Genomic DNA, 21866 nt, shown 5'->3' with positions numbered 1-21866 from the left:
AAAAGAGATATAAGCTCTAGTATATAAAAATTTTTCTATAAAAAATCATTTGTATAACAGTATAACACGGCTTTCTATAAAAAATCTTGTGTACAGTATTGGCACCACTACTACTGGTCAGATTACAAAAAATAAATAGTTAGTTCTCCTTATGCCAACCACTTTTTAAGACCAATTCTTGCAACTTGAACTAAATTTTATAAAATATTTGTTTTTTTTTAAATTTTCTTTATTTATTTTTTAAAAAAAGTCATTAAAAAGTAGAACTTAAAATACATATTTTTAAAGACTGTAGATACCACAAATTACACATTAAAATAAAACAAACCTACTTATAGCTGATAAAAAAACACTCAGTCTCAAAACGTTACGTTTAGATTTTTGGATCCTGAGGAGTCAATTTGACCAATTTCACTGATTCTTCCCAGATCTTCATGCCCTTTTCCTCGTCCATAGCGGCAGGATTTAAAGTAGCCTCTTTGCAGTCCATAAAATATTTGCCATGAACATTGGCCACCTCATCGGATGTAGCCAAATAGATGGTGGTTTGGGCACCAGCCTTGGTGGTCTTAAAGAAACCCTTGGTAATGGCCATCATGGGCAAGTTCAAGGGGAAGGGTACGTTACGCCAAATGCCAGAATCAATCATACCGGGATGCAAGAAGTTAACACTGACACCGGAACCTTCCAAACGTTTAGCCAATTCGCGGGCAAAGTAAATGTTGGCATACTTGGAGACATAGTACAAATAAGCAGCTGGGAAGGTGCCAATAGGATTCAATTTGTTAAGATTCACCGAAGCTAAACGATACAATTCGGAGGCTACAATCACAATACGTGCGGGAGTACTCTTCTTCAGAACATCGATCAACAAGTGGGTCAACAAAAATGGACCATAATGATTGGTGGCCATGGTCAATTCAATGCCATCCTCACTGGTCTGGCCACGGAAGGCCAAAGCCATACCGGCATTGTGTATGAGTACATCGATTTTCTTTTCATTCTTAACAATATCGGCGGCAAACTCACGTATCGACTTGAAGCTGCCCAAATCCAATTTCTTCACAATCAATTTATCGTTGCCAGTCTCCTTGACAATTTCCTCTGTAAAAGATATAATTTTGAAATTAAGAATTTGTTTAAAGCGCCTGTACTATAGAGGGAATTTATACCTTTAACAGCATTGGCGGTTTCCAAATTGCGGCAAGCCATAATAATGCGAGCACCACGTTTGGCCAAATCACGGGCAGTTTCCTTGCCAATACCACTGTTGGCACCAGTAATGATTACAGTTTTTCCTTGCATATTTGTCTGTAATAGTTAAAGAAATAAATAAGTGAATGATTAGTTTTAGTTTGAGATATTTGGAATATGTGTTTAGAGGGTGGTTATAAAGCAGGGCCATAGCCAGGAAAATTTAAAGCTACTTCAAAATATACAATTTACAAATTATGCAATTTATTTTACTAATTAGGATGAAATAAAAGTTTTCGATGTACCCTAGTTTCAATATACATTTTTTCCTAAAAAATCTTTTCTTTTGAATACAGGATAATGAACCAAAAAATGGTCTTTGAACAAGGCATATCTCAACGATACTCGCAAGTAAAAAAATATTGTTACGAAGTTGTATTAACGATTTTAATTTAACGGTCTGTAACGGCTGCTTGCAACATTCAGCTTGTTTATAAACATTGTGCTCGAAACTTCTGCTTATCAACAATGTTGATAACACGCTGTTATTAACATTGTTTGTAAGTATAACAACATTAACTGTTAAAGCTAAAAGCTAACATTAACATAACTGCTAAAAGCTCTAGAAATATAACTTTCTAGTTTTGTCCGTTAGATAGATAATTCATGAAACAACTAGAAGATGACACAGTATATATAAATAGTAAAAGTTTATATTAAGCTTTGTTAGAATTAACATCAACTGTATTACAAGAATATTATTGGACATTGTAAAGTGTATGTGACAATTTAATTTGTCGTGTCAATTTAAATAAAGTGTTGTTACAAATTTTAAACTACTGATCGCTTTTAATTGCAATTAAATGGAAATAAACCATCGTTTTTAAAAGGTTAAAACGTAACAATATAAATATGTATAAAGAAACATGTGTTTCTTAAAAATATTGTATTATTATGAATGTCTATATAGATTTTTAGTTTTATTCTCTATCTAAATGGAAATATTTTTCGACTTGACTGTCATTTCACTCAAGTGAATTTTTCACTTAAATTTAAAAACAATTTTCTCATTATGGAGACAGTAATATTCCACTTTAACTTTATATATAAATGTGCCTTATATATTTTGGCATTAAATAATTATTTTTTGTCTAGTATGGTCCAAAAACGTTGATTTTTAACGGCTGTTTCAAAACTCTGTTTTAAATTTTGTTAAAGAAATTGTTTAATTTTTAAATCAATTCTTTGGGATTTATTCAGGATATATAAGGGAAAAAAATGTTAAATGTTAAAATAATTTTTTTCCCATATTTTGGCGAATAAGCCCAATTTCATATCAATCAATATTATAGTCCATATAATTTTAAATATACACCGAAAGCTTTACTAAAATCGGACAACTTTAACCTTTAAATCGTGAATGTCAAATTTTGCAATATTTGGAATTTCTAATAATATTGCATTATTAATGGAAGCAAACTTAAAAATGTTTTGAGATCGTCCAGGCCAGCCAAAGAAGTTTGAAGACCAAGAATTGGAGGCATTACTCCATGAAGATTGTTCAACTGCAATTTCAAAATCCAGTATTCATTCTAAATCAGGGATATTGAGTATCATACGAATTGAAGCTGAGAGACGAGAGTGTCCAAAAAACCGGCAAATTTAAAAAACCGGTTTCCGGTTTAACCGAAAAAGTGTGTTTTTGAAATAACCGGTTTCGATTATTGTCTTTTAAAAAAAACGGTTAAACGGTTTCAGTTTTTGTCTTCAAAAACACCGATTAACCGGATTATATTAAATTAGTATTTAATGGAAATTTAGTATTTTTGAATTCTTTATGCAATTAAATTATTTTATGTCTTTACGAAATATTGTCAAATGCTATAATTTTCTATAAAATAAATCAATATTTTTAGAAATGGTATCAAAGTTGTTCATAAATATGTTTGAATGAGCTTTAGAAAATATATTTCATTAAAACCGGTTAACCGTTTTACAAAAACCGGTTTGTAAAAAAACCGATACCGGTGTAGTTTACAAAGATGAAAAAACCGGTTGACCGGTTTTGGATACTCTATGAGAGACCTTGAAAGACGATTTTGTATGTCTATAAAAGAAAATAATTTTTGCACCGAATCCAAAAATGGATCCATTACGATAACCCGAAGCGTAAGAGATCGTATATGATGCCTGGCCAACCAGCCGAATCGACACCAAAGCCAAATATCCATGGCCCTAAGGTAAGGTTCTGTATTTGGTGGGAGCAAAAGGGTCCTATCTATTATGACCTGCTGAAATCTGACCAGACCATCACAGGTTCCCTGGGCGAAAAACGGCCAGAATATGCGGCCATACATGAAACCGTAATATTCCATCATGACAACGCTCGGCCACATCTTCCAATATCTGTAAGAAAGTATTTACAATGATGTGGTTGGGAAATTTTGCCTCTCCCGCTTTATAGTCCAGACGTTATTGGCTTGATTCGTTCTTGGCATCAAAAGATGTGCAGTTTTGGCTCGGAATCCATATGTAGCCAACAAGATGGGCTAACAGTGCCCAATACTTTGTTTCAAAATAAAAGCTTAAAATTTAAAAAAAAAATCCCGTATTTTCAAGTCATACACCCAATAATACTTAGTATTGTCGTCTGGAAATTCCTTAAATTTCACATTAATTTCTATTAACTACAATAATGAAACCTGTTTAATAGAAATGGAAATGAATTTCAAATAATTCCATTATGAATACATTTATGAATCAAACCACTAACGTTTAAACATCCATTTGTCATGATCATAGTTAAGGCTATTTTAATTTTTATTTACTATACGCTCTTTAATTTATAGTACCTTAATTATAAAGTACTTTGTAACAAAAAATAATAAAAACAAATGTGATAGTAAACGATACGTAACGATACGTCATTGTAAGACCGTATAAAGTACAAGTATGATTAACTTTATTAAGAAAGAAGTTAAGGCAACAAAACAATAACACAATCATGACTGCGTATAAAATTTATTTAAATACCAGTTAAAACAATAATAAAAACAATTGAAATTGTTATTTATAAGTCACATTTTTTTTTTCTTGAAATTATTAGTAGGTTATTAAAAATAATCAGGTAGAGCACAGACGTGGCTGTAACTTTGTCCATGGGGGGGTTTGTTTTATTTCTTTTGTGTAAATTGTCATGAACTAGTTTCAGTAGATTATATGACTAAAAATTTATTTTAAGCCTAGAAATATAATTATCCAACAAATTGCTTCAAATTTTTTAATGAAAACAATTAAAACTAGTAAATATTTCAACAATTGTATAGCTGTACTTAAAAAGTTCATATTAAAAAGGTATTGAATAGAAATAATCGCTTGATTTAATCTCCTTAAACTTTGGTATTTAACTAAACTATTTTGAAATAAATTTAAATTAATATTTACATATTTGCTTGCATGTTTTTATAATTTTTGCAAATAAATTGTAAATATTTTTTCTATAAAATTTTTTGGACTTTGGTCTTTAAAAAACTTAATATTTAAAAATACTTAAATATTGTGTTGTTAAACAACTTATTATTGACATTATAACCTAATCAATTTATGAAAAGTAAATAAATGTCTACATAATATTAACAGGTACCGGAAATTAAAGCGTTATTATGGAACTGATTTGTTTAACATTATATTAAAAAAGTCTATGCTTATCATGAGAAAATAACAAATATATTTGTTCTTAATCTTAGCTACTTTTAGTGTCTTTATCTCTTTCTATCAAAAACAAATTAATACAACTAATGAACAAATTCTCAATTAATGATGATTTTTGTTCTTTTGTTCATACTCTAATGTCGCGTTCTCTTACCTAAATCATCATTTGTATAATACATATACATAAGGAGTGAGATCGAAAAATTCTTAACACACGTTTTTCATTACATTTTTTAACCCAAGTATTATTTGAATTTTTTTTTGATCAAGTTACCTTTGAAAAACATGTCAGTTATTATGTGTAATGTCAATTATATTAATTTTTTTGTTAATCTGATTAAAATGAGTGACCAGAAAAAAGTGCGTACTGAAATTATTAAATATTTTCAACAAAACCCAACTTGGTCTTACAAAAAGTTGGCCAAGCATACAAAGGTCTGCCGTCAAACTGTTTCCAATGTTATTAAACAGTACCGGGAGAACTTGTCAGTTGATAGAAAACCTGGTTCAGGTAGAAGGAATGGTCCACATGATGTTTCTAAAGCCAAAAAAATAGAACGCATTTTCAAAAGAGCTCCCAACACATCCGGTAGGAAAGCAGCCCGGTTAGCTCAGTGCTCGGACTATTTGGTACGAAAAGTTAAAGCTAATGCAGGTTTAAAAACATACAAGGCTCAAAAAGTTCCTGACAGGAACGCTACTAAAAATTTAGAGGCCAAAAACAGAGCACGGAAATTGAAGTCAAGTTTTATAAAAAAAATATTCTTGTTGCATAATGGATGACGAAACGTATGTTCTGGCAGATTTTTCGCAACTTCCAGGTCAAAAATTTTATGTTGCTGATGCTCGAGGGAATGTTGAAGAAAAGTTTAGGACCCAAAAGCAGACAAAATTTCCCAGAAAGTTCTTGGTATGGCAAGCAATATGCAGTTGCGGCAAAAGAAGCCACTCATTTGTTACAACGGGCTCTATAAATACCGAAATTTACATCAAGGAATGTTTACAAAAAAGGCTGCTTCCATTCATAAGACTTCATAATGTGTCCACTTATTTTTGGCCTGACTTGGCATCCTGTCACTATGGCAAACAAGCCCTTGAGTGGTACAAGAACAATAATGTGGTATTTGTACCAAGAGAGGCAAATCCTCCAAACTGCCCGGAGCTAAGGCCAGTGGAGAGATATTGGGCTCTTGTTAAAAGAGAATTGAAGAGTACAAAAAAGGTGTCCAAAAGTGTGGTAGATTTTAAACGGAGATGGACTACATGTTCGAGCAAAGTGACAGAAAGCACTATAAAAACGTTAATGGAAGGGTTTCCGAAAAAGGTTCAAAATTTCATCACTAGTGATTAAAACTATAAAAATAATTTTTTTTGTAAATTGTAATAATAATTTCAATCAAATAAAAAAAAAAATAAAGCTGTAAGTTTAGTGGTTTCTTTTTTATAAACATATATGTATGTTAAGAATTTTTCGATCTCACTCCTTATATATAAATAAGTATTAAAGAACACAGGAAAGGTATGCCAGGACATGTCCGATTTTAAGCATAAGTGGACCACGTCGCACAGTGGTATGAGAATAAAAAAAGAGGGAAATAAATCTGTAACTTCTAAACCCTTACTCCGATTTGAATGAGCAAAGAGGAGGTGTAGTCGAGTTTAAGTTTTGAATTTGTACCTCATGAGCCCACCAGGAGCGAGACCAGGGGTTCCCAAAGTAGGACACCTCGGGTATGTTCAATTTTTAAAATGATCCTATTTCATCGTCTGTGTTCCGATTTTAAAAAAATTACACATATAGAATCTCCTCGATCTGTCGAGCACTACATAAAACCTCGTCGTAGCTATCAATTATCTTTTATAGCTTAGGAGATATTCGCATTTGAAAATTTAATTTTCAACATTTTTAACCACCCTACTCCAGTTTTTTTGGTGACCGCGGTTCCAAATATTCCCCGATTTTATCCATTTTTCTTTTATAGGATTAACAATAGATCTATATATCAAATAAAGAAAGAAGTGTTTAAAAATCATGACTGAGTCCAAAGTTACATGCATTTGAATTTAAAAACAATTAAAAAGGCGATTTTTCGCAATTTTTTGGGTAAAAAAGTACTTTTATTCTTTTTAAGTTATCTAAAAAAATTTATAAGAGGATGTATAATGAATTTGTACTTTTTGAAAAGCTAACTTTACGTCAAATATTTTAAATGAAAAAAATGTATACTTTTTGATACCTAGGGGACCAGGTCCATTCAAAAAATTCCTATTTTTTATGTAAAATTCAACTTTAGGGCAAAAATTCTCTAATCGCATACTCGATATCAAAATATAGTAACCTATTTTAGATGGCCCAATATGTTCTTAATCATTTTGTAAAGGGTTCCGATAACCCCGCCCGTGGTATGGATATTATAGCCAAAAACCGAAAAAATACCATTTTTGGAATTTTTCAATACTTTTTTGGGAATTGCGGGATTCCTGATTATAAATTTCAAAATTTGCTTTTATTTTTCCATTTTCAATAAAAAATCTATATAAGTGTAAAATTTCGTTAAAAAATATTCATAAATCAAAATTTTATTTCAATTTGAAAAATTTGTATCTTTGCAAAAACTCAATAAAAAGCATTTTTTGTCATATTTTAAAAAAAAAGTATTCCATGAATTTTTTAATTGTCAAAAGTTATATACATTTTTGAAAAGTAGACAAAATCCTCTATCCATTGATATATAACATGTCTACCTTGTGTTTTTTACGTGTCAAATAAATTTGGGAAAACTTAACAACTCGCTGAGAATATACATACCTAGCACTGTTATTTACATTCATAAATATGGTGTTATGTAGGCAACATGCTTTTTTATGAATTTCTATGTTAAGTAAATTATCTTCGTCTGTGCGCATGTCAAATTTCATTCAAATCGGACTAAGGGTTTAGAAGTTACAGATTTATTTCCCTCTTTTTTTCTCATACCACTGTGCGACGTACATATCATTCACGAAGACTCATTGTATTCATTTAATGTCCCTGCATGATGCTCCATTTATGACGGAGGAGTCATTTGAGCTTATTTTTCGTGAACACCGGGATTAACAAGGTTTCTGTAAATGATACTGAACCATGATGAACGCAAATTTATAAATTTGTACTGAATATCATCATATTTTACGGATTTTGAATGTTGTGTAGGCAAATCCACCCAACTGTCCAGAACTATGGCCTGTGGAATGGTATTGGGCTCTTGTAAAAAAAAGTATTAAAGAACACAGGAAAGGTATGCCAGGACATGTCCGATTTTAAGTGTACAAAAGGTAACGGAAACAACTATAAAATTTTTAATGGGAGTATTTCCGGAAAAAGTGGATATATTTATAAATACCGAGAAATATGACAATATTTTAATGTTTAATGAATTTGTACAATATTTGAATAAATTTATGTACCTATTTTTGAGAATTTTTATATTTTAACGTTTTAAGTTTTAACTTAATACAAATTAACTTAATACAAATTAAATTTGTCAAGTTGTAATGTATCATTAACAATAGCAGAGATTCTATAAAAGTAGATTTAAACAATTTCACGATTGTTTAAATCTAATTTCTAAGCTTAAAATGCACACAACTTTTTTTTTGGAAATCCCTTACTGTACTTATACAAATATTTTGATGGGACTATGACACATTAAAAAAGTTAAATCCTATGCACCCTATATGAAATTTAAGTGATCTTAGCGATCATTTGTTGCAAATAAAATGGATTGTTATGTTGTACAAAATCCACAAAACTTTCTATTATTTTTTAAACAAAACTTACAAATGTTTTATAAGTATTTGTCTTAGAGAAATTAAAGGTTTAATAATATGACATGAGATCTTGGACGCTTGAACGCTTAAACTCAAAACTTAATACGACGACACTGACCTCCGGTTAAAAAGCTTAATTAAAACTAAACTTAAATGTTGTAGACACACTTTAAAACAAAAATAAAAAAACTGACAAAGAAATAAACTGCTGAATTAACTTTAAGCAATTAATTTGCAAAAAAAAAAACCAACAAAAGAAAATTAAAATAAAAACAAATTACAGTAACCGAAATAAGTAGATATAAATATAAACATTTTAATTAAAATATAAACAAATATATACAAATTGAATTTATTTAATAAAAAGGGGGAATTTTATACAATTATTTTTCTCTAAAACCATTTTATAAAGATAGAGAAAAGGCTATGGGAGGGGATTTTGTAACAAAGTAAAAAGTTTACCTCCGTAAAACATCTACCCGCTGTAATCCGCAAATAGAAACGCAAACTTAAAAGTGTGGCCACAATAGCTGATATAATAGCGATTACACAAATATCACGTATATAAAAATCGCCTGGCAACCAACCCAATATTAGACCCATCCTATAAAATACTCATAATTATTTATTTATTAATTTATTTACAAAACAAACAAAACAACAACAATAACCACAATGTGAACAAACTAAAAAAAATCATTAAATTTTTGTTTAATAAACACATGTCTTGTATAGGTATTTATTAGGGTTTTTGGTTTTTTTTTTTTTGGTGAATTATATAACTTTTTTTAAATTATGCAAACTTGTTTTATTTCTTATATTTAGCTCTTTTATTTTTGTTGTGTTTCTTTTATTTATTAAAAAATGAAAAGTGATTTCTTAACAAAAATTTATGTTTTATAAGTGTTTTACAATTTGTGTTTCTATGTCATGGTGCTTTACGGTTTAAGCGATTTTTGGTCTTCTTTGCTTTTTAAAATTTTGTTAATAATGTAATTTTAGTATAAATAAATGTTGATGTAATATTTATTTAGCGTTAATAAATTGGAGAAATAATATTAAATTAACATGCTTGCAACATTAAGTTAACCCTTATGAGGTACTTAGGGTCGTTAGGATACAATAAAAAAAATTTACTTTTTAACTATTAAATATCATTGTTGTTATAAACTTTAACTTTAAGAAGAAAACATATAAAGAAATTTCCGAAAATTTCCAAAAAAAAAATATTCAAAATTTTTCCCGCGTTAAAATGGACAGCAAAAAAAAAGTATGTGAAAAAATAATTAAAACTTTTGAAAAAATCCAATATGGACTTTCCCAAAAATAGCAAAAGATCTGAAGCTGCATCGTCACACTGTTTCAAAGTCATTAAACAGTATAAGGAAGACTTGAACATTGAAAGAAAATCGAACACTTATGAGAAAAGCATCTCGTAAAGTCAAATGCTCTGATTCTTTTGTGCTCAGAGCCAAAGCTAATGCTGGGTTGAAGTCGTATAAAGTTCAGAAAGTTCCAGATCTTAATGCGTTAAAGATCTTGGAAGCCATTTGTGGCAAAAAAAGCCAATAATTTCTGACATCAGGCACGATAAACACAGAAATATATATGGTTTTTACCTTTCTTAAAATAGCACAGAGTCCCTTCATATTTATGGCCCGATCCAACCAATTGTCCAGAACTTCGGCTGTGGGAATTTATTGGGCTCTTGTAAAAAAAACTTAAAGAACACTGGCAAGGTATCCCAGGTTATGTAAGTGGACCACTTTGTCCAAAAAGATAACGGAAGCAACTATAAAATCTACCGAGTAACTAATATGCCAATATTTTAATGTTTTATGAATTTTTACAATATTAGAATAAATTTACGTATTTTTGAGAATTTTTATATGGAACGGTTTAAGTTTTATTTAACTGATTCTCTCTTTTTAGTGTATACTTAGTTGTATTCTTTGGCAATGTTAATCATTAATTTTTAAACAAATATAAAGAATTTAAACATTTAAATTCCCAATATGTACGAGAAGTGGGCGTAATATAGCCATGCCCACATTCAATTTTTCACAAAACATGCTCATTCAAATCCTTTATACGAATTTTCATAAATAATTAGTTAAATCTCTCTAAATAATAAAAATCTAATAATAATGAGCAGGATGCATCCAGATAAAAACAAGTAAGAAAGTATGGTCGGTCAAGCCCGACCATATAATACCCTACACTAAGTAAAAGAGCAAAAACATTTTTCTTTTAAAAGTGGGCCTTATATGAAATTAGGTCGTGTGATTTATGTCTACATGAAAGTTTACTATGTTGAATTTTGTGAGTATACCACAATTTTTAAGCGATTTATGCACGTTAAAGTGATTTTCGGAAGCGGGTCTATATGGGAGCTACTAATTATAGACGGATCGTAACAAAATTTGGTGACATGAATTTATATAAAACTTATTTGAAGCGAATTTTGTGTAGATACATATATAAATTAAACATTTATGACCGATAAAGTCCAATTTCGGGAGGACATTAGTATGGGGGCTAGGTGAAATAATGGACCGATTTCAGCCAGTTTCAATAGGGCCAAAAAAATTATATGTACCAAATTTGATCGAAATATCTTTAAAATTGCGACCTGTACTCTGCGCACAAGGTTTACATGGACAGCCAGCCAGCCAGACGGATATCGTTTAATCGATTCAGAAAGTGATTCTAAGTCGATCGGTATACTTTAAGGTGGGTGTTAGACTAATATTTTTGCGCTTTACAAAAATCTGCACAAACGCATAATACCCTCCCCACTATGGTGGTGTAGGGTTTAAATATGGTTGCACATGTTTACCATAACCATTTCAAAATTTTTAACAATATTATGGTCACTGTAACTTATTGCGGTAACCATAATATGTTAAAGGTGTCAATCACATGATTGTAGAAGTCTTATATGATTGTAGTAACTGATTGCATATATGTTTGTGGTAACCATTTTTATGATGTATTACTTGAACATAATACGTATGAGGATTAAGCTAAAATGTCTTTAGCAATAAAATCGTTAATACAAAAATTTAATATCTTGTTGATTATGTTTTTTTTTCGTTGTTACCGCTCGAAATAAGAAGCGAGAAACATAACTACGATTATAATAAAAAATACACAAATCAGCATTTTTTTCAAAAGCTTTCAAAGTTTTTGAAATGAAATGTCTGTTATATTTGCATTTATTGGCATTTTGCGATGAGTGCCTTGAAGCATGCTTAAGCATTAGAGGGTTAAGTGCACTCGTTTGTTTACATTGCAATAAAAAATGGTACCAATCTCCAAATTCTTCACTTATTGTGTTTGGTATTTCCCTTACACAACTGCTTCTAAAAACCGAATATATTTATTAAAAAATTTTAATAAACTACGTCGCCTACTGTCCTACTTAGGTACAAATTGTACCACTTTTTTTCATTGCTACTTTAAAGGGTTAACATTTGCTTTAAATAATTTTTAGTTTATTTGTAGTAATACTATATCTTTGTCATGTTAATGTATTGATACTACAACGACAACAGCAACAAACAGAAGCACAATATTTTATGCAATAATGAGAGAAAAGAAGAAGACTTTAAAGACAAAGTCCATTTAACACTTTCACAAAAACAAAATTTCTGACTAAAACCAACAAAAAAAATAAAAAAAAATGAAATTGTTATGAAATTTTTGGATGTTTTGATTCTGTAGATATGTCGGTAAATTATTATTTATAAGTTGTAGAGTTTATGTGTATCTTTTTGTATGGCAAGAGATACATTTTAAACAGTACGTACTCTAAAAAGTTTATTAAAGTTCAATGTCGAAGAGGCAAGAAAAACAAAAACAACTTATGTATGAAGAAGAAGAGAATGTAACTAGCAGCAGCATGATCATCATCATGATGAACCAACAAAAAATATAAGGAAAAGGGGGAACAATGGTGTACATATGTACATACAAGTAGTAAATGATGAAAGAAGAAAAAAAAATACTAAAACTTCCACGTCATTGAAAAATATGTAAAGACGAAAATTTCAAGAATTTTCTTTTTTTTAAAGAAAATTTAACCAAATAAGATAGTTTGTGGTTTTATTAAGAAAACAAAAAGCGATTAACAGAAACTATTTGTTTGCTTTTTCATTTAAACATTAAAATAATATCATTTTTATTATATTATAAATAATTTTTCTTCTTTTCTTATTTTATATTTTCTATTTCTTCTTTATTAATTATTTTAAATCTACTTAAAGTTATGTTCAATACACTTGTTAACTTACCTTGTAAAATTAATCTACTGTAAAATAATTTTATTAAAAATGTGTCTGCTTTTAGTTTACACAAACAAAAATAAGAAAAAATAAAAACTTTATTAAAACTTCTTCACAACCTTCGCCTTGAACGATTTCTATAAGACTGGTCAATAGCTGTGAATTAAAGCGCGTCTCTATCAGTGAATCTTACACAAACACAGTTAATAGCAACAACAGCAACAACAACATCAACAATAAAATAAAATAAAGTAAAATAATAATAAAAAGCCACGTCTTTTGGTTGTTGTATTATTTTAACGTAAAACAACAGGTTGTTGTTGTTGCTGCTAGCGATCAATATGCTGAGATTGCATTGTTAAACTGACTGAAAAAAAAGCTGGGAGTCAATCGTCAAAGTGAGTATAATTTTGTTATATGTTGGTTTTTCTGTCTTCTTTTCCATATACACTTTTCTATAATTATTACTGTTGTTGTTATTTTTATTTGTTTTTCTTTTATTTTTATTTTTTGCTTTTCCTACATTTTTTTCTTAAAAGGGCTTTTTTAATGATCATTAATTTATAACCATTTAGTTTTTTTGCTTCTCTTCTTTTTCAAATTTTCCATTGATGGTTGTGCGTGAGCAAGTTTGTAGTTTGAGTCTTTTGTTTTTGATAAAATAATGTAAGAGAGAGAGAGAGATTTGAAATCTCTCTTTGGATGGTAATAAAGTTTTTCTTTTTCAATTAACATAGAGTTTAATTTGGAAATATTCAAGCATAACAACTTTTGAAAGTTTCTTAAAAATGTGTGATTTTTTCAAAATTTTTAGCTTTTATTTTGAAACATTTATTCAAAGTATTGGAAATTGTTAGCTATGAACTTTTTCCATCTTTCTGACAACATATAGATTCTGAGGCCAAGAACGAATAAATCCAATATCGAATACTCTGTTCCAAAGTGAAGCGTATTCCAGAGAGTGCGTTCTGCATCGATCGTAACAAATAGTAGTAGGACGGGGCACGGTCTGCACTATAAATCGGGTGAGGCAAAACTCTCCAACCACTTCATTCTAAATAGTCTTTAACGAGCGTTGTCATGATGCAATATTACGGTTTCATGTCTGGCCGCAAATTCTGGTCGTTCTCGCTTCAAACGGTACAGGTTCCCTGTGTTCCTTGGTCTGGCCAGATTTCAGCAGCTCATAACAGATATTATCCTTTTGGTTCCACCAAAGCGTCATGTATATTGGTGTCGATTCGGCCGAAAATTATCGTAATGATTCGGAGCAAAAATATTTTTTTTATAGCGTTCAAACAGCATTTCAGACATACAACATCGTCTTTCAATGTCTCTCAGCTAGGTTTTCTATTCAAGTTTAAACAAAACTACATAAAAAGCATTACGTTTTACCGATATTTCAATTTTTACATCTAATTTGCCACGTGCATTTTATTCGGCCCAATAGCGGGCCATATATGGGAGGTATGACTAATTATGGACCGATTGTCGACGTTTTTTTTTTTTTGAATAAGTTTAAAATCAAAACAATTGCATTTTTACTTTAATCAAGGATAGTTTATTATAAAAAGTAAGAAAAAATTTATCAAAACATGACAAAACCACCCCATTTCAAGGTTTTTTGTGGAGTGAAGTGGTTAGTTTACTAATTATGGCATTAAAAATAACTATACAAATACAAATTTTTGTTTCGTATAAATTTTTTGGAAAATTTATTATTTTTGACTAAATTTTCTGACCAAACAACCGAAATATCAAAGTAACACTGAATTCGATGAACAATAAACACTCAGTGCTTTTTTTATTGAATACGTGAAATTCTCTTAAAAAAACTGAATTTTACAATATTTTCAAATAAATATGTATTTCTCTAACCAGAGCACCCTGACGGCAAAGTTTTGCAAAAAATCATAAACGATGACTTCAAAAAATATAATTGTTTAGCAAAATGGCAATAGATGACAATAAACTCCGTTTTAAAGACTATAGAAAATGTGGTTAGTAAACTAACCACCTAACCGCAAAGAGTTAAGTGACATGAATTCAGTAGATACCTAAATAAATTAACCATTTACGATCGATAAAGTCCAATTTCTGGAGAACATTTGTATGGGTAAAGTAATGGACCGATTTCAGCCAATTTCAATAGGCTTCATCCTCGGACCGAAAAAATGTTTGTGCCAAATTTAATCGCAATATAATTAAAATTGCGACTTGTACTTTGCGCCAGTCACATGAACAGGTAAAATAAAAATAGGATAAATGTTAGGAGTAATTTCATTCAAATGAAAAAATGTTTATACAGACAGGTCAAAACTGGTCAACATGTATTTATTGGGTTTAAAGAGGACTCTTTCTTCTGGTTGTAAAATTTGTTCAACCGCTTTTGAATCTTTATTCCACTAAAATTAAAATATAGTACAGTGAGGCCTCGATTATTCGTGATTCAATTATCCGGCAGCATCAATTATCCATGAAAGAAAATGAAACAAATTTTGGATCGATTTCAACTTTTTTTTCGATTATCCGTAATTACTTCAATTATCCGGGATTATAAGCAAAATTTTTTCGATTATTTTTGAACAACAAACACAATGTGAATAAAACGAAAAAGATGAATTCCCCATTCGAAACTGAAAATATTTAAAGACTGCTGAAGAGGCAAAAGTTCAGGATTAATAGTGAATGAAAAGGCTAAAATATTCCACTCAAAATTAAACAAAAAGCGACATGGAATTCACAAACTTAGGACAAAAATCTTCAGCTGATTATATAGCTGCCACAATTCATATCAATAGAATAGAAAAACTCAGCAATGAACGATTTATACAATTTTCCAAACCAAATGTGACATCTTAGATCCAACCGATGGATCAGGGTGCAATATGGAGCTTTAAATGTCATTATCGAAAAACTATAGTGCAAAAACTATTCACGTCAATCAATAGATAAGAATTTAAGAAAGCACTGTTGTCAATTAATAATGCTTGGAATGCTGTTACTGCGTAGAATAACTTACTCTGCCCAGAAAATGAAATGCTGTGGCATATGTCCGAAATTTAATAAAATCCTTATATTATTTAAACATGTACATAAAATCCTTTAAAAAACTACTCAAAATTGGTACTCAATTAACCGGGAAAATTTCATTATCCAGAATGCTTCCCGTCCCGACCAATACGGATAATCGAGGTCCCACTGTACCTAACAAAATTTAACATAATAGGTATAAACGGTACAGCGACGACACATCATATCAGTTCTTAAAGACTATTATCCTACCAACATAGAACAAAAATCAGCCAATTTTTTACTTCTGATAAAATTTACAGATACCACATTTTTTACAAAATAACATAAAGCATGCCACGCCCACAATTACATATATTTTTGTCTAAATTTTGGAAATGGGTCTTAACAAAAAAAATGGACTTTTGGCTGATGAAATTAAGTTCTGAGCCACCGCGGGGCAGGTCAATAAGTCCGAGACTTTTTGAGTTTCCCATTGAGTTTCCCATCAACATTTTAACAAGCTGCTTCGTTTAGTTTGAGGAGAAAATCGACATTGGCTACCTTGAAAAGGGTAAAACAGTCAATGGCGAATATTATGACAACTTATTGGGTAGCTTTAATAGTGATTTTACAAAAAAACGATCACATTTGGCCAAGGAAAAAGTTCTTATTCACCAGGACAATGCAAGGGTGCACACATGTGCAGTTTCCATGACAAAATTAGACTTCGAATTGCTACCACAAACAAATACCAATTTTGATGACCTCTTAAAAAAAAATCTAAGTTTTTGGAAGGGATACAAATATTCAAGAAACGTTGGACTCAAAGGAGACTATATTGAAAAATAAAATATTTTTTTATCCAAAAACCTGTATTTCATTCTAAAAGTCAGGGACTTATTGATCCGCCCTATCTCATGTTGAATGTCGACTACTGTTAAGTTTCGGTCACGCATGAATAAATCAATATCGCGTCTTTTGAATCAAAATTATATAATTTTGTCAAAAATTCTTAGGTACAAATGACACAATGTCTTCTTTGAGAGAATAGTTTTAGTTTTGCAATATGAAATGTATGCTAATGGAAATTTCATTTGCTTGCAAAGAAAAGTCTAGATTTAGCATTTCTATAACGATTTCATAATTTTTATTTACATTAATATTACGCAAATATATTAGAAAGATTAATATTTGTTTAAATACAACGGTAAACATAACTTAAATAGATATTTAAAAATAATTCAAATAAATTCTCTAACAACTACAAATTTAATTTTAACATCTCCCATTTAATCATTTAAAGCTTACATTACGCTATACGATTGCCTTCCGTAGTGGTTTCCTCAGCACTACTATCCAATTGTTTCGTCAATGTATTGTACCATTCATTGACATGTTGCGAGAAAATATCCACCAATTTTGTTACTTGTTCCTTAAAAGTCTTCACAATTCTTTTGCCAATTGAACCATCATCGTCAACGTCGATTTTATTTGTATTTTTATTATTGGTAGTGCGTACGACCTCATCCACTTTATTTTCGAAATTTCGGTAACGTAATGGTGATAATTCATCAGCAGCTGTTATGGGATCTTCATCTTTACTAATCATATTATTACGCCACGAATCGGCCGAATAACGAGTGTCCAGCGAGCGTTTTAAGCGCTTGGCTGATAGATCCCACCAAGGTAATTCCTCAAATTTACCATTGCTAGAGCTGTCAGTTTGTACAGATTTGTTTTCGACATCAACATCCTCGTCCGCCTCGGTTTTGGTAGATTCACCAAAGAAATTTAAACTATCAGAGGATAGAAAATTGGAATATAAAGGTTTTGTTTTTTCCGAGGTTCTCTCTTCGGTGGCATCCAATAAATCTTCAACATCTTTGGCGGCAATTTCTTCATCTTCCTCTATTGCATCCTTGTTTTTTAAGGCTTTTTGGGTTATATCGATTTGAGCTTGCACAAAATCATCTTCATCATTGGTTTCTGCCTCAATATCTAAATCCTTGTGGATTTCCGGTTCTACAATTTCCGTTGCAATAGGATCTTCTTTCAGATCAAAGTTTTTGCCAAATACATTTTTGCTAGCTTTGCCATAGCTCTTGCCGAAGGGATCCGAGAAAAGCAGGGAATTCAAGGCAGAACCAATATTGAGCTTATTGGCCACAGGTTTAAGGGGACTAGCGGGTAAGGCTTCAAAGAATTCTGTGGGCAAGAGACGCAATGGTTTCATTTCACTAACAATTTCTTTAGTTGGGGCCTTGGCTTTGTTGGACTTTTTGGTTTCTATTTTCAGCTCATCTTCTGTATCTTCACCATCTAGAGAGGCTATTTTACTTAGGAACACATCTCCTTCGGGTACACGAACATATTCTGGCTCGGGCTGTGCACCCACATTTTTAAAGAACTTTTCCTCATCAAATTCTTGGTCTTCTGCAGGAAATTTATTGACTTTCTTTTCGGGTTTTTTAATCTCCGTGATCTTCTTGGTAAAGGCAGTCTTTTTACCATCACGAGTCATAAAGAAGGGTCCTGAATGGGCATCCGATTGGCGGGCATTTCTCTTTAGCAATGGCAAATCCAAACTTAGGGGTTCTTTAAAGATGTTGCTTAACCATTTTATGGCTGAAATTCTGCGGTCTGGTGAAAAAATATCCCTTTTAAGCGGCGACTTCATTTCTTGTACAATGTTTCCGGCAAAATTGGCCAAAGGTTTAACCTCATCCCTTGAGCCTTCTAAAATAAAGCGTTTAAATCTGTCTGCATCTGTATCCACTGATCTGCGATGTCTTCTAATAAGACTGGCCAAGGGTGAGAGAGGAGGTTTGGACGATTCTTTAATTAGTTCCTTTAACAAGCGATCGGTGGATGAATAACGTTTAATTTTTTGATTGGTCTCCTCAGCTGGCACCACCGGTGTCTCGACTTCAGTAAATTGACAGTGTTCCAAGTTGGCATTGGGCAAAACCCAAAAACTCACCGACAAACCGGGCATCTTCAATTGCAACATTGATTTGGTGTGTTTCCTTCTGATCTCAGGCATTAGGGTAGAATTCACCCACAACTTTTTATTATTTAGCATAACATGACCATTGGACATGGTCAGGGCATATTGCCATACCTCTGAATCTTGTAGTTTGTTCATGGATCTAACAGTTATCTGTAATGGTTGCTCCTGCTTATTGGTCACCATAAAAGCTAGACCGCCCGATACCATATTGGCACAGTGGGTATACAATTTATTGTTGCGACCAAACACACCCAAAGGTCGGGCGGGATAAACACGAGAGCCCATTATCTTTTTGAACAATGCCGTTACATAGAAGCCATACTTGGGTTTTTCCAAATCATCTAGGCTGAGAGGTTTAAATATGGATTCGAAACCCAAATTGGCAGCATCACCCATTGTCTGAGCCCAGTTAAGTCCATCAATGACCTCATCATCCAGATGTGTTGAGAGGACTTTCTTTTTGGGCAGCGACAGCCAAACGGGAACATTTGCTTTAAATAAGACTTTAAGAGCAGGATCTCGGTCGGATATGGGGGATCCTACACTGTTGCTTGAGAACATATCTTCGGATCTGAATATGAAGTATGGAAGAGAAAGTGAGACAACAATTTAGAGCAATTTTTAAGGAAATTGTTTCGAAACATGTATAGTTTAATTAATTAAACCAAATTGTATAAATTTAATGTAAACTAAACTTACTGAATCCAACCATAAGCCGCATTCAAATCCCTAGACATCTCCACATAACGACGCGTTTCATCCGGACTACTACCAGCCGAAATATCGGCACCCATAGTTTGCCAATTGGTAACAGATTGTTTAAATGACTCCACCATTAAATTAAAGGTCTTCAGTTCGCTTACATAGTCCGCCGCACGGGAAGAACCGAAATCTGAAATTTTTTATTAAACAAATTAATTGAAATTTAATTTTTAATCAGACTATCTTCATTAAACTTACCAGTGCCCAACTGCCAGATAGCCTCATCAATACCCACCATCTGTGAAGTATCTAAAATTTTCAAAGCCTGCATGGCATCCCAATTGTCGGGTTTATATGGCACCGGTATAATCATAGACCAATTGACGGCTCTGTAAGTAAATTGATAAAAAGGAGTTAATTTTATTGGAAAAATAGTAACGTTCTAAAATGTTATATTACAAAAAGGAGTTGTTAGTGAAAAAGCTTTACTGGGGATAATTCTGAATTTTAATTGGTGACTTTTCACTTTAAAGACATTTTTATCATCGTAAATGTCAATTCAAGGTAGTTTTTTTACATTCGATTCTTCTGGTCTCAAATTAGTTGACCTCGTCTTTTATTTTTGATGTGCCAACTCAGAGATACGATTCACCAATTTCAAGTTATTTATGTAATAGCTCGCATGTCCATGATAGAGAAAGATCCTTATTTGACGCTGTTCCATGTTCTTTTTTACGAAGAAACAAGAGAGTATTTCCTTCGATGTGGTTCGTGTGTCAATATTTTAGATTTTTCTCATATTGAGTAACACATTATGTGTTCTGTTGTTAAATATCCGAACTAATAGAAATCAATCCACGACTCTTCAACTGTCACTATGAATTTCTTTAAAATCTCTTTGATCCACGTTTGATGCAGCTAAAATCTTTTTGATGGCATTATTAAATGTATGTCATCATCATCATCTTTCGGTACTACACCCCGGTATTGGCCTTCACCACGTTCACTTTCTTCTTCCAATCGGTTCTGTCTTGCGCAGCATTCTTCCAATGTGCTATATTTGCTTTCCTTTCCCCTTGCTCTGGTTCTGTATGGAGTAGCATTCATAATTCATAAATTCTTTGTTGAGGTCTACTAAGGGGCATTCTGGGTACGTGGCCTGTCCAGCTTAATCTTTAGGCCGTTATAAGTTTCATCACATCTTTACCTTCAATTATATTGTAGACCTCTGAGTTGCTTCTTGTAAGGAAATGTAATGTAGATGGAACTAATGCCCAAAAAGTGACCTAACGATTCGTACGAATACACGCGCACTGCGATATTTTATATCACATCAACCGATTTTAGAAGACTGCGAAATTCGTAATGGATCGAAAAACACCTGCAATATGATTCGAAAATAGAAATCTTTACTTACTTGGTCCACTTATTGAAGCCCTTCCAAACAATTTTTGTTGGATTTCTTAAACGTATACCTTCGGTCTTGGCCGCAAAATAATAATCACCCACAAATTTAACATGAGAATGGCTCAACATGGAGGCCATGCGTGTTATAGTTTTTCTAAATAAATATTAAAATAAAATTAACACTTTAATATTTCACTGATATTCCAAAAAAAAATGCATTTAAAATCTCACCTATTAGAACCATCTAAGGCCTTATATAAATCCTCTGGTTTCATGGTAAAACTAACAAATTTATCACTGACATCATTAATGGGACGATTTATATTCAATTGCACTATAACATCAGCCCAGACTAAATGGGCGAATAATAACAACACTCCATGGAAATATAAACTCCTGAGCCAGGACATGTTGCAGGCTCTTAAGTTCAAACCACAATTTTTTTAATTTATATTTAAGTTAGAACTCTTTATAGTTTCACTTTATCAACTCAACTAATTTCTGAAAATTTTGTCACTTAAATGTTAATGTTTAATTTGTCACTTTACTCTTTTTTCATTTGTTGGTTTTAATAATAATTGTTCTAGTTTAATTTAATTGAAAGTAGATCTTAAGTTTATATAGAAATTCGTTGATTCGTAGTAATATTTCACTTTAGCTGGTTCAGCATAAATCGTGAATATTGTATATGTAAAGAGAGTTCATTGAAGTTTACGTGCATTTTTGTTGGA

The 21866-nt window shown here is 31.5% G+C and overlaps 2 protein-coding genes across 3 annotated transcripts; both read right to left on the bottom strand.

Annotated features, from left to right (window-relative positions):
• Nucleotides 1-207: 207 nt before the first annotated feature.
• LOC135963736 (retinol dehydrogenase 14) lies at nt 208-13154 on the bottom strand. 2 transcript variants are annotated; one of them, XM_065515704.1, is made up of 3 exons: nt 13011-13154; nt 1173-1311; nt 208-1104 (listed from the first exon to the last, which is right to left on the bottom strand). In XM_065515704.1, exons 2-3 carry the CDS (start codon nt 1303-1305, stop codon nt 374-376), a joined length of 864 nt encoding a protein of 287 aa, XP_065371776.1. In that variant the 5' UTR covers nt 1306-1311; nt 13011-13154; the 3' UTR covers nt 208-373. The 2 variants fall into 2 exon arrangements, with proteins under 2 accessions (XP_065371776.1, XP_065371775.1); XM_065515703.1 differs by lacking the exon at nt 13011-13154 and adding an exon at nt 9178-9318.
• Nucleotides 13155-17325: 4171 nt separating this feature from the next.
• Nucleotides 17326-21545, bottom strand: LOC135952522 (uncharacterized). The gene is made up of 5 exons (XM_065502525.1): nt 21367-21545; nt 21146-21289; nt 19987-20117; nt 19726-19918; nt 17326-19597 (listed from the first exon to the last, which is right to left on the bottom strand). Exons 1-5 carry the CDS (start codon nt 21543-21545, stop codon nt 17326-17328), a joined length of 2919 nt encoding a protein of 972 aa, XP_065358597.1.
• Between the last annotated feature and the right edge of the window lie 321 nt (nt 21546-21866).

This window comes from Calliphora vicina, chromosome 1 (assembly GCF_958450345.1).
Source record: "Calliphora vicina chromosome 1, idCalVici1.1, whole genome shotgun sequence".
NCBI classification, from domain to species: Eukaryota; Metazoa; Arthropoda; class Insecta; order Diptera; family Calliphoridae; genus Calliphora; species Calliphora vicina.
This window is presented reverse-complemented; position numbering and strand designations above follow the sequence as displayed.

Excerpts from the sequence above, each read along its gene's own strand:
- LOC135963736 (XM_065515703.1), bottom strand. The coding sequence starts at position 9,318 with ATGGGTCTAATATTGGGTTGGTTGCCAGGCGATTTTTATATACGTGAT. Across the intron at positions 1,312-9,177 it reads CGGGTAGATGTTTTACGGAG|ACAAATATGCAAGGAAAAAC; the intron begins GTAAACTTTTTA and ends TAACTATTACAG. Across the intron at positions 1,105-1,172 it reads AACCGCCAATGCTGTTAAAG|AGGAAATTGTCAAGGAGACT; the intron begins GTATAAATTCCC and ends TATCTTTTACAG.
- LOC135952522 (XM_065502525.1), bottom strand. The coding sequence starts at position 21,545 with ATGTCCTGGCTCAGGAGTTTATATTTCCATGGAGTGTTGTTATTATTC. Across the intron at positions 21,290-21,366 it reads GCCTTAGATGGTTCTAATAG|AAAAACTATAACACGCATGG; the intron begins GTGAGATTTTAA and ends ATATTTATTTAG. Across the intron at positions 19,598-19,725 it reads GCGGCTTATGGTTGGATTCA|ATCCGAAGATATGTTCTCAA; the intron begins GTAAGTTTAGTT and ends CTTCATATTCAG.